This window comes from Salvelinus fontinalis, chromosome 11, assembly GCF_029448725.1.
Source record: "Salvelinus fontinalis isolate EN_2023a chromosome 11, ASM2944872v1, whole genome shotgun sequence".
NCBI classification, from domain to species: Eukaryota; Metazoa; Chordata; class Actinopteri; order Salmoniformes; family Salmonidae; genus Salvelinus; species Salvelinus fontinalis.
In genome coordinates, this window is record NC_074675.1 from 13,062,746 (window position 1) to 13,079,851 (window position 17,106).

Consider the following 17,106-nt stretch of genomic DNA (forward strand, 5'->3'; position numbering starts at 1 on the left):
AATTTGACTATACACTCTGGCAGAACATCGACTGGAGGCAGAGATCCGCGAGATATTCAGAGATTCCCCGAACGAAGGAGTCTAGGCCAAGTACAAATGTATCAACATCAAGTCATCTGTCAGCACTAAGACACAAGTATAAACTCTTAAACCGTTGTCATACTCCATATTTACAGAAATACATCTACAGACAAAACAACATAATACATCTCATTCTGCAGAACTCAGATAACCCAGACTATGTCCCTATAGGAACAGAACCCAGACAACCCAGACTATGTCCCTATAGGAACAGAACCCAGACTATGTCCCTATAGGAACAGAACCCAGACAACCCAGACTATGTCCCTATAGGAACAGAACCCAGACTATGTCCCTATAGGAACAGAACCCAGACTATGTCCCTATAGGAACAGAACCCAGACAACCCAGACTATGTCCCTATAGGAACAGAACCCAGACTATGTCCCTATAGGAACAGAACCCAGACAACCCATACTATGTCCCTATAGGAACAGAACCCAGACTATGTCCCTATAGGAACAGAACCCAGACAACCCATACTATGTCCCTATAGGAACGGAACCCAGACAACCCAGACTATGTCCCTATAGGAACAGAACCCAGACTATGTCCCTATAGGAACAGGACCCAGACAACCCAGACTATGTCCCTATAGGAACAGAACCCAGACAACCCCGACTATGTCCCTATAGGAACAGAACCCAGACTATGTCCCTATAGGAACAGAACCCAGACTATGTCCCTATAGGAACAGAACCCAGACAACCCATACTATGTCCCTATAGGAACAGAACCCAGACAATGTCCCTATAGGAACAGAACCCAGGCTATGTCCCTATAGGAACAGAACCCAGACTATGTCCCTATAGGAACAGAACCCAGACAACCCATACTATGTCCCTGTAGGAACAGAACCCAGACTTTGTCCCTATAGGAACAGAACCCAGACTATGTCCCTATAGGAACAGAACCCAGACTATGTCCCTATAGGAACAGAACCCAGACAATGTCCCTATAGGAACAGAACCCAGACTATGTCCCTATAGGAACAGAACCCAGACTATGTCCCTATAGGAACAGAACCCAGACTATGTCCCTATAGGAACAGAACACAGACAACCCAGACTATGTCCCTATAGGAACAGAACCCAGACAACCCAGACTATGTCCCTATAAGAACAGAACAGGTGGAGCTGAGGCCATTGTTATATTGCACTATGGAGCCCTGACTACTGTTAGGGCTACAATGATTCATTCAGGAGATGAGGTGTGTGTGTATGTGTTTGTGTGCATCTTCATAGGTCCACCTGTTCAGAAGAACATTAACCCCCGGAACCCCAGACAGATATTATGGGGCTGTTGTTGTTGATGATGATGATGTTGTCGTTGTTGTACTAGTGTGTTTCCAGTACTTACGCCTACTACTCTCATAGATAGCCCTGGACTTCTCATAGAGATCATAGGGGTCGGGCCTGCTCAGATCAAAGCCCTCGGGGAGGGCAGAGTCTGGGACTGAGGCCCTGTGAAGGTGGCGGGTCAGGAAGGGGGCGTTGTGGGGGACAACGGGCGCAGACAGACTGGTCTGGGGGCTGCCCTGACCCCCTCCCTGGCCTTGGGCCGCGTCCCACTGCTCCAACACCTGTAAACACATCAAACATCAGGGCATTGGTTCAGTCTCCACCACCCCTACCCTGGTTCTCACCCGGTCCTTACTCACTGACATCCCTAAGGGATGCAAGGGGGCGCTGTCCTGGTACTCTAACAACTTCCTCTTAGACGAACCAAATGAGGTGAGCAGGTAGCAAGCTATTCATAGTATACAGGTGGGGACAGAGGCCTTCATGGACGTCATCGACTTCATTGACCTCTGTCATTCACTACAGCAGTCTAATATTAGTGGGAGTAGTAATGCAACAAAGCAACATGAGCACCAGCCGGCGGCGACTAATTAAAGCAACAACAAAGATGAAGAGAGGAGAGGTGAAGAAACGTTTTAAAAGGAAATAAAAGATGCCAAGGCTTATTAAAGCAGGTCCGGAAAAGCAGTGTGTTAATTATGCAGAAGGAGAGAGAGCACAGGCACACCAGTTCAGGGCTGCTGGGAGGAAGAGGGAGGCAGGCGGAGAGCATATTAAACATGTCAGTGTGCCACTGTCGTCGTCGTCGTAAGACAGCAAATGGCCAAAGTGGGCACACAGAGGGTACTGGCCCAGTATAAGGTGGCTACGTCCCAAGACATTCTATGATAGAGACTGTAGTGGATGCTAGAGGGGCATGGTGATAGGAGGAGTGCAAACACACAGCATTCACCCCCCTCAGAGAATATCTTGGAATGAACCTGTGTGTGGTGTGTTCTGCAACTATAATGGAATGTAGATGTGGTGGATAATGTGTGGTGTCTCTATTGTGGAAAACACCATTGTGGTGACTCTAATACAATGCAGAAAAGCCAGCAGTGCTAGTGTCAAAACAGGTTTGTTTAGTCCCAATTTCTCTCAGCAGCGTTGAATCCCAAACCACTCAGTGTGCGTCCAGGAGAAAAAGAGAGAAGTGGTAATTTATGCGGGCGTACAACCAAACAACGCAGCTAAATGGTTAAGTGCATAAAATATGATTTCTCTTCCCATTTGAAATAAGCACCACATTGATTATTCGAAGTGATAAAACACTATGGCTTATTTTGACAAGCTGAGCTGCTTTCTTGTGTTGTACAAATGTCAGTTGTCTTTAGAAAACAGAGTGGTGTTGATGAGATAGTGAAGATGACACATTGGTATGTTAGGATGACAGTGAGAAGGATAGTTCTCTCTAGTACCACCCGATAAAATGACTCATTTGATATCAGGAGCTGTATAAAAAGATGCTGCCAAGGCACCTAGTTCCATCGGACCAAGGCAAAATCAAAGTGTTCCTACTCTGTGTGATTCCACCCATCTTTGCTACTGATCTTCGGAATGTCTGAGTGTCTGGCCGTGTAATGGCAGGGTGACAGTCAGGGGATCTTATTAAGTCTGGACCAGCCTATAGCACTGTCACTTCCCCTACCTCCTCCGTCTCTCTCTCCCTCCATCTATTATACTGTATGTACTAAGTGAAGTATGAAGTATGGCAGTCTTTCCTAACTGGCCCTGAGAGGGTTAAATAAAGTTGTTGTGAATTGAATTGAATCTTTCCCCCTCATTTAGTCACAGGCAGTCAGGCTCTTTAAGACTGTATGACCTGTGTGTGTGTGTGGCTAGAGACTGCTGTTTCCTACACACAACACTCTCAGGTCCTGCCATAAATTGACTCTGCATCCACACCAATAGTACTACATACTACTGTATATTCTGTTCTTCACTCATGACTATAGGAGAATATACTCATATATGCACAGGCTTTGTTCCAAACTGAATTCGGGAAGGCAGGGCATCATTATTACTTCTACCAACTTTGAGTCACAATTACAGAACTACCCTAGTCTCTGTTTTTAAACTTTGTATCCATGTTGGATTATTTGGGCTGAGATTCTTTGGGCTATGGAAATCGTCTTGGAACTAATGATATCCAATTAAACCTGGCCTGAACTCTGAACTCTGTGTTGGGGGCGGTTGGCAGCTGCTGTTGCTCTGAAGCCTGTTCTGCCTCTTCTCCACCACAGCTCAATGTGTGGAGAGGAACAAACACACGCTAGGGGGGAGAGAGAGAGAGAGAGAAAGAGCGGCTTCGGCTGGACCGCCTGCCTGCCTGACTCCATAGCTATTTTCCCAGGCACTTCTTCTCCGGGAACTCAGATTCAGAATTACCATCAATCTGTTGGAAACTGAGAGATTCAACAAAGAGGAGAACAGAAATGAGCTACAATGAGGAAAAATCCATGTGAGGGCTTGAGAGAGCTGCTGACAAGCAGGGATAACACAAAGACTGCTTCTTCTGAGTCCATGGATGTGTGGAATGTTATGATTTGTCGCTGGAGACTCCACAAATGAGCTGGGGTTAGTAGCTGGTTAGCTATATCAGAGCCAAACTAGAACATGAAGTAGCATGAAATGGGATGCGCGCACACACACCTTGTTTCTTGGCAATACACCATGTCTAACTCAACTCAGAGTGCTCTAAGAGGCATTGTTGCAGCTCTTCCTTGTTTGTATGACAAGTGTTTATTGAGTGTTTGGGGACAGAGTCCACACAGACACAGACAGACAGAGACAGACAGACAGACAGACAGACAGACAGACAGACAGACAGACAGACAGACAGACAGACAGACAGACGAGGCTAGGTTTGAACAGAGGTGTCTAAGATGGCTCAGACATCTTGAAAGTTTCAGCTTTCAACATGTTATTACAATCTGTCTAGACAAAATCTAAAAATACAACATTTGTATATTTTGTCTGACATATATGACATCCGAGAAAACATAGATATGACAAAATATGATCAGGAAAGATAGCGAAGTTAGTAGCAGATCAATAGCAGCCTGGAGATGAAGGAAGAAGGGAAGAATGGATGAGTGATCATTTCTCAGTATGACTGTTAGAAAAGGGTTCTCTCACTCTCTCTATCAGGGATACAGAGGAGCTGAGAGAAGGATGGAATGTTGAGGGGACCATGCCAACCCAGAGTCTGGACCATAGATATAGCATTACTAGAAGAGCATCTGGTCTAGTAGTTTGCATAGACGTAGACTGTCATCTGCATAGACATACACCACACAGAATGACCATCAAGATTTATTTAGATCATGACCCATCTGGCTTGCGGTATGACGAGTCTAGTAATTCTATATCTATGAGTGGGCCACTTAACCCTTTCCTCTGCATGTGATGGCAAGAGGAAGGGTCCAACTCAAGGCCAGGATACAGCAGCAGCCGAGACACGACAACAGCACTACAGTTAGTATAAGGGAAGGGAATAGAATAGAGTAGTCATTCTCAGCTAAACAGCAGCAAGACTGCAGCCAAAGTTCAGAAGATATAGATTTAAGGTTATGTAGTAAAGTCAATCAGAGCAGCTCCAACATATATGCACAGTGCAGCCATTTTGTTAACTAAATGAGTCAATTAGAATTAATGGGAGAGCTGAGGCTCGGAAGACAATGCATTTTACCTGTTTAGGGGTCTTCCAGGGTGAATAGTGACCTGCAATAGTGAGAAAACAACAATGTTTAGCCTAGAGAGTAGTGGCAGCCATTACATTAGGTCTGAGCTGGTCTGTCTGTGTCTGAGGGCTACTCCATGAACTAAGGAAAGATAACAAAACTTAAATGGAATAAAACATTAAGAAACCAATGGAAAGATGACAGATTTGCATGAAAAGCAATGAGAGGGCTGCAAAATAATCCCACCCCAAGTGGTGCGATGCAATGTCCTTGAGAAGCAGATTCTTGAAGCACCAGAAAGACAATGGGTCAGAGAGGATCTTACAGTAACGTTGGTCTCCAAGCCAAGGGGGAAGTTGAAAACTGCCACCACCACAGTGCACAACACATGAAGAACACCTGCTCTTTCCATCACATAGACTGACCAGGTGAGTCCAGGTGCAAGCTATAATCCCTATTTGATGTCACTTGTTAAATCCACTTTAACCAGTGTAGATGAAGGAGAGGTAACAGGTGAAATAAGGATTTTTGGCCCTGAGACAACTGAGATATGGACGGTGTAAGTGTGCCATTCAGACGGTGAATGGGCAAGACACAAAACGTTAGTACGTTCTGAACTGGGTATGGTAGTAGGTGCCAGGTGCACCGGTTTGTGTCAAGAACTAAACTATTGCTGGGTTTTTCACGCTCAACAGCATCTCGTGTGTATCAAGAATGGTCCACCACACAAAGGACATCCAGCCAACTTGACACAACTGCGGCAAGCATTGGAGTCAACGTGGGCCAGCATCCCTGTGGAACGCTTTCCACACCTTGTAGAGTCCATGCCCAGACAAATTGAGGCTGTTCTGAGGGTAAAAGGGGGAAGGGGGGGGGTGCAACTCAATGTTAAGAAGGTGTTACTAATGTTTGTTATACTCAATGTATATATACACATTACCGTATGTGTTGCTAAATCATCCCAAATAATTGATCGGAGATCATATTGGGGAAGCCTTTACCAATATTTGGATAAACATCCAGGCTTGATCGTATAACAGAATTCTCTGTCATTTAATTTGCCTTACAGAGACAATGCTTGGGGAAAACACCAGAGGTGACGGTCTGATAAAGAATCAAATGGGATTCTCACAGAAGTAGAATAGGTCATAACCTTAGAAAACCCTAAACGCTCCCCTGACTCTAAAGTTGGATTGAAGTGATGAGAATGATTCGATAGGTGATGAGGCTTCACCATTCAACACAGGAGGAACTATTTTCCACTGACAAATATAACCTACACAGTAAGTTTCCATGTTAGACTGGCAGATTTGATACAATACAAGATATACACTACAGCCGTGGTATTCAAACTGTTTCAGCGGGGACCCCATGTTTTCAGGCCAAATTTCCGGGGACCCCATTTTTTCCCTGAAGAATTTCTCGCGACCCCGCCCCAGCCCAAGTCTAATTACACAACTTTGAAATCGGTACATTTTGATTTTTACATCAACAAATAACCTTCAATGCGTTACATTTTCTTCTCTTATCAAAATGAAAAGAAACCAATTAACGTTTGTATATTGTACCATCTTGTCCTCAAATGTTTGGTTCCAAAAAGAATTATACATATATTTTTATTTTGCAACCCCTACTACTACAGTTCCCCCGACCCCGAATCTCACTGCACTACAGTGTACAGAGCTGTGTAGGTCCTGTAATTGTGTGATTTTAGCAAGTCATTGCATGCACTTCATTACATCATTTGCTAGCAGTAGCATGGACCTCTGCCTTGGATTGAATCATTCAGGGAACTGTAGTGTCAACAGTCACAGCATGTGTGTGGGGTGATGGCATATCACAACACCACTGTGTTTGGACCACATACTGCCAGACCAGAGGGCTCCAACTATTTCTCGGGTAAATATTCATATTCCAGTTAAAGGTCTCCACTTCTAATATATCAACATGGATTGTGACTTTCGTTCATTGATTGAAGGCATACCAGAGGCGCTGTGTGAATGTGCAAAGTTTTGGGATGATTTTGGCCGGAGGGTAGTGTGAATGACTTGGCTGTGTTATGAGTAGGTCATGTGTTTTCAATGGGAAAACAGAACCCACTTCGCTCCCTATACCTGCCCCCTGAGCACTAACATACACCCATCTGTAAGCTGTAAATAATATGTTGGAAGCTCCACCACTACACGTATATCTGTCCAGATCCTTCAGATCTGCAAACACCAAAAAGGAAGGGTGAGTCCTTACCCACCACCACTGTCATCTAAAAAAGCCCAGCCAACATTTACTCAGCAAATCACAACATTCCACAATCTACTTCAGCTTAGAACACATGATCACAACAAACAGAGTGTAACAGAATGCAGGACTTCCAGCGGTACTCACCACCGCCAGTGTTCACACTCAGAGCTATGCAACGCAAGGCAGCAGTCTCACATCAAAAGACCCAGCTTCATAACACATACGGCCCAAACTATTCACTCCACATCGGCCCCCGGAGAAACAGGGAGGAACGTAAAAAACAACAAACAAACAACAGACTGTCTGTCTTCTCAATTCAATTTTCACCCTCTCCAGGAACAGTACGAGTGGATGCAAATCGTCCAGGATCGAATTAGCGAGTGGCTGCCTGCCTTACATGCCAGGAGGCTTCCCAGCGCTACATGCCAGGAGGCTTCCCAGCGCTAGTCTCATTTTAAGGGCGCAATCACACCGTAAACATGCCCTCCATCACCAACGAGTGGCACAGCAGAAATGGAAAGTGATCAACGAAAGAGAGGGGGTGTAGAGGAGGGAGGAAGGGAGAGAGATGCAGCGACAGAGAAGACATGTTTGCAAACTATCATTCTCTCTCAGTGAGTCATCAATCTGACTGGAGCTTGCCTTGCACAGATCCACGGCTAGAATAAAGATTTTTATAGATGGGGGTGGAAATTACAGCAGCTTATCAGGAACGACTTTAACAATTCTCAAATCCAATTCATTTTTTGGACAGCTCTATCAGCACAGGCACAACATATATAAAGATGATAAAGAATCCACATTACTGGGTGACACATGAGAGAGCGTTCAGACTGCAGGCCTGTTTTTTAATGAAAACTGACTCTTCACTTTCTCAAAACAAGGTCAATCATTACGAGTGCTCTTAGGATGACCTGCTATCAACCAGCATTACTTCAAGACAGAACAACCTGTGTTCCCTGGGAAAGGCAGAGCTACAACCCTCATGGAGGGTACTCCACAGGGTAAATCCATTCATTGTTAACTCAGGCATAGGTGCTTGGTTAGACAGAGATGTCAGTGATGCCCTTTCCTATGGTAGATCAGCACTGAGATGTATTGAGTGACAGACTCTTGCCTCTGTTCCTGTGAGACCCCATAGCAGAGAACATTACTGAGTCAAATATGTTCTAATACCTGAGCTGCATTTCATTTAGTTTGCCTGGTACAGTAGAACCCATTTTATAGTTCAGATAGTGCAGGGATCTGAGCTAGTGCTACATCTGCAAGTTAACCATGACAGGTCCCGTTATCATTAGCCTACAGTACTCATAATATGTAACACTTGCAATGATGACATTCCACCTGGAGATCTGACAGAGTAGAGGTGTCTGAAGTGAATCATTTGTCACAGAGCAATGGGACAGGACCATGTAAGAGCAGTGGGACAGGGTCATGTTAGAGCAGTGGGACAGGACCATGGAAGATGATTGGGACAAGACGATGTAAGAGAAGTGGGACAGGACCATGTAAGAGCATTGGGACAGGACCATGTAAGAGCATTGGGACCGGACCATGTTAGAGCAGTGGGACAGGACCATGTTAGAGCAGTGGGACAGGACCATGTTAGAGCAGTGGGACAGGACCATGTTAGAGCAGTGGGACAGGACCATGTTAGAGCAGTGGGACAGGACCATGTTAAAGCAGTGGGACAGGACCATGTTAGAGCAGCGGGACAGGACCATGTTAGAGCAGTGGGACAGGACCATGTTAGAGCAGTGGGACAGGACCATGTTAAAGCAGTGGGACAGGACCATGTTAGAGCAGTGGGACAGGACCATGTTAGAGCAGTGGGACAGGACCATGTTAAAGCAGTGGGACAGGACCATGTTAGAGCAGTGGGACAGGACCATGTTAGAGCAGTGGGACAGGACCATGTTAGAGCATTGGGACAGGACCATGTTAGAGCAGTGGGACAGGACCATGTTAAAGCAGTGGGACAGGACCATGTTAAAGCAGTGGGACAGGATCATGTTAGAGCAGTGGGACAGGACCATGTTAGAGCAGTGGGACAGGACCATGTTAGAGCAGTGGGACAGGACCATGTTAAAGCAGTGGGACAGGATCATGTTAGAGCAGTGGGACAGGACCATGTTAGAGCAGTGGGACAGGACCATGTTAGAGCAGTGGGACAGGACCATGTTAGAGCAGTGGGACAGGACCATGTTAGAGCAGTGGGACAGGACCATGTTAAAGCAGTGGGACAGGACCATGTTAAAGCAGTGGGACAGGATCATGTTAGAGCAGTGGGACAGGACCATGTTAGAGCAGTGGGACAGGACCATGTTAGAGCAGTGGGACAGGACCATGGAAGATGATTGGGACAAGACCATGTAAGAGAAGTGGGACAGGACCATGTAAGAGCAGTGGGACAGGACCATGTAAGAGCATTGGGACAGGACCATGAAGGGACAGAACCATGTAAGAGCAGTTGGACAGGACAGGACCATGTAAGAGCAGTGGGACAGGACCATGTAAGAGCAGTGGGACAGGGCCATGTTAGAGCAGTGGGACAGGACCATGTTAGAGCAGCGGGACAGGACCATGTTAGAGCAGTGGGACAGGACCATGTTAGAGCAGTGGGACAAGACCATGTTAGAGCAGTGGGTCAGGACCATGTTAGAGCAGCGGGACAGGACCATGTTAGAGCAGCGGGACAGGACCATGTTAGAGCAGCGGGACAGGACCACCAGTTTTACGGTGACTCTTCTGCTCCAATGAGACCATGCTGACCAACTGCAGTTTCCTGTGGCAACTAATCGATGACCTCGGTGGAGCACTGAACAACTGGGCCTGCCCATGGTCCTAATGCCCCTCAGGATATCAGGTAGTGTATACTGTATGTAAGGAAGGGATATTGAATTTGGGGGCTTGAGGGCTGAAGTACTGCAGACTTTCTTTTCTACCTTGATTATTTGATTGTCTGGCTGAGGTTTGAATCACTTCCTGATTAGAAGAAAAATGATAAATAGCTCTGATGTAAAGTGTGACTGTCAGTGAGAGTGAGAGGGCTGACATCTTTTCTGTCTACGACGAAAGAGCTGTATGCTAAATGAATCAGTAACATACTAATGGGACTTAGTGCTGCCCCTGTACAGTTAATGAGTTGATTGAATCATAGCCATACGAGACCCTATGTAGATATTTCCAACACGACACACCTGCACACACGTACAGACATGCATGTGCACACGCACACTCACAACTGTGAAGAACACTATAATATCACACCGCCAGGCTAACAGCAGGCCATGTCATTATTTAAATTAGATTTGGATAACACTACGATTTGATGGAATCTTGCATAGCTTATGAATATACATAAAGCCCACAGGGACGGTTAGCTACTTTAAATAATATCTGCCGCATGAAAATTGATTTTGTTGCATGCTGGTTCCATGGTTCACTCACGTGTTCAATACCAACACACATCCAGCTGAGGAACAGTAGAAATGATGTGCAGAGAGAAAACTCCATGCTTCAATCCACATTACAGCTCACAACAATCATTTCTTTATCCTTACTACTTGTATAATACAATCACACTTTAATCGGATGCTTTAAACACACTCCAAATAAAAGGGCTTAGTTTCGTCAATGGGGCCGTTAAGCCGATCCAGGTTAAGCACCCTACTTAGACTCGCTACACACTTTTGTGAAGCCTTAACCCCTGACTCAATGAAAGTGATCTTAGCACCACTCAACCCTAGTAAATGTGTTTAACCTCTTCTATTCCCGCTGGGATCTGACCTGTCTGCTCTCCCATAAGCCATTTGAATGTCTCTTCCACCTCCCTCTCTCTTCCTGTTCCTCTCTCCTAGGGCCATTCTGATTGGCCAAGGATTCCTGCAGCGGCACAGGGCAGTTCTGGATTGGTTCAGGTCTGCATGGTGCATGTTAGTGGAGACAGAGCTGTGAACATGGCTGTTGCTGTTCAGCACTGTCTGGTTTGGCAGGCAGCCTGCTCTAGGGCCTCTTGCTGTTAGCCAATGAATCACTGTCTGGCTGTGTGCTGAATAATCCCTGTGTTGCTGGGCGGCGCTCATTGATTCAAAGACTCTCCATCCCTCCCTTCTCTCAATCTCGCTCTCTCTCCTTCTCTCTTTGTTGTGATAGTCATCTCTGGTTCAGCCCGGAGGAATATATAGCCACCTTAAAGAGCATTAGGAGGGAACAGGACAGGCCAAGTGAGCAAGAAAGACTAGAATGACACACTGGCAGCATCCGTCAAGAGAAAACCTCAGTGAGAGAGTGTACTCGACCAGCAAACAGCTATTGACCATGTATGGGTGTATGAGTATGTGTGTACTGTGTATGTATACATATGGGTTTCTGCTGATGGGTAAGCATGGGTGGGCGAACGTATGTGAACTTCACAATCCTGCCACGTCGAGGCACACTAAACGGACATGTCTTAAATCCTCCAATTAGTGTTATGGTGAAGGCAGCTTGGGTAATGGTGTAGACGGGCCTTAATGAGGGTGTCTGTAGCACACTCGCTAATTAGTGGCGCTGATGAGAGGCACGGCGGCTATTTGTATTGGCAGAAACAGGCCAGGAGTCAGCGGGGAGTTGAAGGGATGGCTGAATATCTTAACTTTATTAGGAGAGCAGGACCGTTCGAAAGTGATCCCGCGTAATTCACTGGATGTTAGGGATGGTAAGTGAGTCCGTTTCTGATCCATGGAGGAGAGAGTAAACGGTGTGGACCTCCTCCATTCCTGATGATGAGTGTTATGGGAATTGATACCAATACAAGTGAAGACATACACATGGATGCACACACACACAACCACACACACACACGCACATTCGCATTGCAAGCTCAAGTGACTGCACTGATAACATCAATTTAGCTGTCATAAGGTAGTTATGAAGTAGCAAACCATGAAGCAATAATGACCAACTATATGACAGGAACAGTAGAAAGCTATGGGCTAGAGGCACGGTGTAAACACAGACATTACATCCACAGTGTATTTACAGCTAATATATGTGCTTCTGCTACCATTTAGCAATGATGATCACTAACGCCACTTCAAATACTATAATGTTTGTGGAGACATGGTGTAAACAAAAAGACACATTCAACGAAGCCTCCACACAGTGACAGTGGTTGCAACTTTCACGGCAACGCTCATCCGTTGAGTACTGGTGACCATGACAACGTGCAGCCGGGCTACATCATAAACAAACACACGCACGCAATCGCACACACACAGAGTGCTGGGCCCTCTCTGAAATCATACATCTCAATAGTCAATAGCTCCCAGAGATAAGAGCTCTCCCTCATCATAGTTAGTGAGGCCTGTGGCCATCCCCTGACAGACAGAGCTGCTGTGGGGTAACTCAGCCCCCACTGATCATTTAGGATCTCACTAATGCTGTCTCTGCCTTTAATGGAGGGGTTGGCACGGCAACCCACCATAAAAGAGCCACAACAGCGCCGTGAGGCTCTACACGGACAAGAAATCATGAGTGTGTGTGAAAGAGATGAGCATTTAATAATAAGGCTGTCACAGCTTCCCCCTCTGGTGACAGAGGGTGTCAGTACTAAACACATCCACCAGATGGTGCTGTCTCAGTGTGTTGTGAGGGGCTGTGAGGTGGTAGACTGTAGACACGTCTGGAGCCGTCTGACTGTCATTAGATGAGCCGCATGCCAGTGCTAGCCACACAACCATCTGGCCCCACCACACACACACTCTCATACACACACTGCTGCACAACGGACAGAGCCAATGCATAATCAACTTAGTTAGCTAGTCCTTCCCTCTGCTCTCTCTCTCAGTTTGAGAGTGTTTACCAAATACATGAGCTGTGTGTATGTGTGTGTGTCTGTGTGTATGTGCCATGACACAAACAAGGCATTTGAGAGTCAATGAGAAGAGAGGACGTGTTTGCTAGTTGAATGCAATGTGGTGACAGACAGACATTGGCGATCACCTCTTTACTCTCTCTCTGGGCAGTGAGTTGAGTGGAGGCACAGGTCCTCAGGGACCGAGACAGGGGCCATTTTAATTAGAATGTATGGCCCGGGTCCAGTTCCCTGACAGCCCAGCCAAATCGCTGGGCATTAAGAGCTGGAACATCATTACAATGGAATGGTGACAGTTTTATTAGGGCCGTAATGGCCTGGCTAAACGCTGAATGCTCTCATCCCTGATTGGATTGGAGGGATGGAAAGATATTTTTTCTGTTTTCACCCGAAGCAACAGAAGTTAAGATGTGGGAGCCGGAAGGGAGTGTGAGCTATTGCCTGCAGGGGTTGAGGTCATTTCCATTCCAATTCAGTTCAAGTTAGGACATGAGGTGAATTGAAATTCCAATTCAATCACTGAAAAAATCCTAATGGAAGAAAATGTAGTTTGTGACAGAATCTCCAGCCAAAGTGGTAGCGGTGGGCAGGGGGCTAATAATTTCTGTTTCCCCACTGCAGACGGCCATGTTTGAAACAGACTGAATCGTGTCAAGTGACTACTATGACCTTTCACCCTCACAGGGTGAGTCTGTCACAAGATGTCCGACAAACAGACATTCCACCGTGGCGTTCTGCCTCAGGGTGGTGGTGTAGAAGAGCTAAATGGTGCTAAGTGGGTTTGCTGTAATGTGACTCAATCTACATCAGTTAGCTCGACCGCCAGGGTCCAACTACTACACAGATGGGAGGCTCCTTGAGTGTGTGGGCATACCTCATGAGACAAAAACGACTTAACCCTCCTAGCACCCAATCCCTTTCTCTACTTTCTGTTCTCACATCTTCTGCTTTCTTCTCTCCTGCGTTCCCCTGCTTCCCCCATCCCTCTGTTTTTCATTCTGTTCACATGTACTCTGTGGGGCCCTGGATTACATGCCAGCCTAATAAAGAAATGTGCAACTGACAGTAGATCAATTCCCAAAATGACATTGACCTTTTTCTGTAAGTTAGTCACCATGGAGCTATCTGCCTGGCTCTCTGACTATTAGTCTTCTACCAGTTGATCAACAATTATTGACGGGGTGTGTGCGTGCGTGTGTGTGTGTGTGTGTGTGTGGGGGGGGGCAGTGTAATGGCTGAGTCATTGTGGGGCATTATTGCAATCACACTTCAATAGGGCAGGAGGATTAATGGGAGCTTCCTGATCACAGCAGGCTTAACTACAACTCATGTCCTGCTATCTATTAACCTCTACAGTGGATGGGATCACTCTCTCTCTCTCCCCTGAATGATACAAAACGATACTGACATCACATTAAACAAGGTCCATCAAGTAGAGGTTTTCTACCTTTTATTAGAAAGTGAGATTTTCTGACTTTGACCAGTGACATTGAGTTTCTTATACAATTTTAACAGATTTCCTACCCCAATTCTAGCTCAAGTAATGTACCTGTATAGGTACAGCTTTTATATAACTGATCTATCTGATGTGATCATCTATACAATACAACACTCCAATCATCCTTGAGGAAACAAGAGGAGAATAGTATGACTCAGATAAAGATGGCTAGCCTGTTACATGTTGTCTGTTAGCAGGCCTCTCAGACAAACAAGACGGAAATAAAAGCACTATAGCGCAAATTAGCAACTAGCGGTGGCTTATTAACATTCTATATCCCGCTCACGTCATTGTCTATTTATTTCACGCTGTAATTCTCTGCACACAAAAGTCTCACATACTTTCTAAAAGAAAGGTTGCAGAGCAAATAGAAAACAGATACCTTGAAAATGAGTCAGCATTTTTATCAAGCAGGAAATTCAATCAATAAAATCTCCACCTCCTAGAGATACAAGTGGACGGGATCACTCCCTCTCTCCTCCATGAGATCGCTCTTTCTCCCCTGAATGATACAAAACCATACTTACATCACATTAAACAAGGTCCATCAAGTAAAGGTTTGCAACCTTAGAGAAGAAAGTCAGATTTTTCTGACTTGAATACGTGACGGTAGTAATATTGGGTTCCATATAAAATCTTAAAAGGTGCAATATGCAGAAATCGCTCCACCTGGTTGCAAAAATTCTAGTAATTCGCCTTATTTCATTTTATGTGACAAAACAAGCAGTCATTGTGTAGCGAATCATTGTACCATCTAAACTGCTATGAAATATATTTTCCATAACCAGAAATATAGTATTTTGAAGCTGGTGTACAAAACCGAAAGTAAAAGACGCAAAAACAAAACGGGAAGCATAGAAATAGCGCACATTGAACAGATCAACACTCTATAGCTGTTCGAATACTCATACTAACCATACTATTTGTGACGTGAAATTGAGTATATAGTATGCTTATTGGTCATAGTATGGATATAGTTAGTATGCCAAAAGTTCCCAGATGTCGTATTACATTCTCGAAAATATGAAGTATACACGCAGAGGACACTATTGCCGTACTTTAGGACCCATAATGCAATTCATCCGGAAATGGGCGTGGCTTCACATCGTTTTCAGATTTTTCAGAAAATGGAGAAAAATATGCAACAAAGTACAACGAGAGCGGATACAAACTCATTGCTTTTAACTAATTCTGACAAATGTTAAGAAAATGTTGACCAAAGTAATAAAGTAATGACTTTTCAAATAAGTTACCTTACATGTTATGTTGGCTGACAATTTGTTAGCTACACTGTCATTACGAACCACATAGCATATCATTACAGCAGTATGTACCGGTATGTTGTTAGCTAGCTACCTAACGTTAGTTGGCTACTTTTCACATCAAACTTGCCAGTATATTAACTATAGTCTATCGAACTAACTACCCAATGCTAATTGACTTGATTATTCCCGTCATTCTTAGCTTAGCTAAATGATATAGTTGTTGTGCGTTCTCAATGGACATTCGGGTGCTTCGTAAATTCGTTCTGGCTATCTACTCCGATTTGCAGAGTAATTCATTAACGAGCGCTCAACATCCATTGAATATGGCCGGTGTCAGTAAACCTCATGAAAAAAACGTCATTAAATTGTTGCCAGCAGCACAGTTACAGTCACCAACGCTCTGGATAACATGAAAACTGCCTAACCAGCTCTGCTAGGGCAAGTAAAATTGTCAGAGTGGTCTCATTTGTGTCTGGAAGCAGCTCGCAAGCTAGCCAACGTTAGTTTGGGTGCTTGACTGCCGTTGTAAGGTCAGAACACTCAAATCAACCCTAATCCTCGGGCCGAGCGTCCAGTGTGCACTCCTAGAGAAAAACGCTCTGATTTACAACAAACTATCTGGCAATGCTCGGAATTTACGAGCGCACTCTGGCACTCCAGATTGAATTTAAGAACACCCAAAGTCGGAAAATGTCTAACTAGTCATTTGTATGCTAACTAGCTAGCAAGAGGTTGCATAGCAACAGCATCAACTTCCGGTAGACAGGCGAAGAGCTAGTACGCTCAACTGAAAGGATACTGTTCGTTTACAGTATACTAAAATGAACTAATAGAATGTAGTATATACTCACTAAGTATGTAGTATACAGTATGTTAGTAAGGGTGTTCGAACACAGCTTATATCTTGCTCACATCACCGTCTTTTTATTTTGGCTGTAATTTTCTGCACACAAAAGTCTAGACTCTGCACACATATTAAACTTTTATAAAAGAAAGTTCGCAGTACAAATAGAAAAACTGAAAAACCTTTAAAATGAGTCAGCGTTTTTATCAAGCAGGAAATGTAATAAAAAAAATCTCTGTTCGGATGCCAAAGAAAGGGCGCAAGCTAAATACGCACAACATGAGTCCTTCAGAGTAAACG

General features: G+C 44.9%; 1 protein-coding gene across 7 annotated transcripts in view; it reads right to left on the reverse strand.

Moving 5' to 3' along the window:
* LOC129865070 (membrane-associated guanylate kinase, WW and PDZ domain-containing protein 2-like) overlaps nucleotides 1-17,106 on the reverse strand; it is a 290,642-nt gene that overhangs the window by 22,672 nt on the left and 250,864 nt on the right. For 6 of the 7 annotated variants that reach the window (XM_055937536.1, XM_055937535.1, XM_055937538.1 and 3 more), the window contains exons 11-12: nucleotides 5,113-5,144; nucleotides 1,441-1,663 (exon numbers count right to left, since the gene is read on the reverse strand). The exons of the other annotated variant lie outside the window; for it this stretch is intronic. In XM_055937536.1, coding sequence (XP_055793511.1) covers nucleotides 1,441-1,663; nucleotides 5,113-5,144 — 255 coding nt within the window. The remainder of the gene's footprint in view (nucleotides 1-1,440; nucleotides 1,664-5,112; nucleotides 5,145-17,106) is intronic. 7 annotated transcript variants of the gene reach the window in all.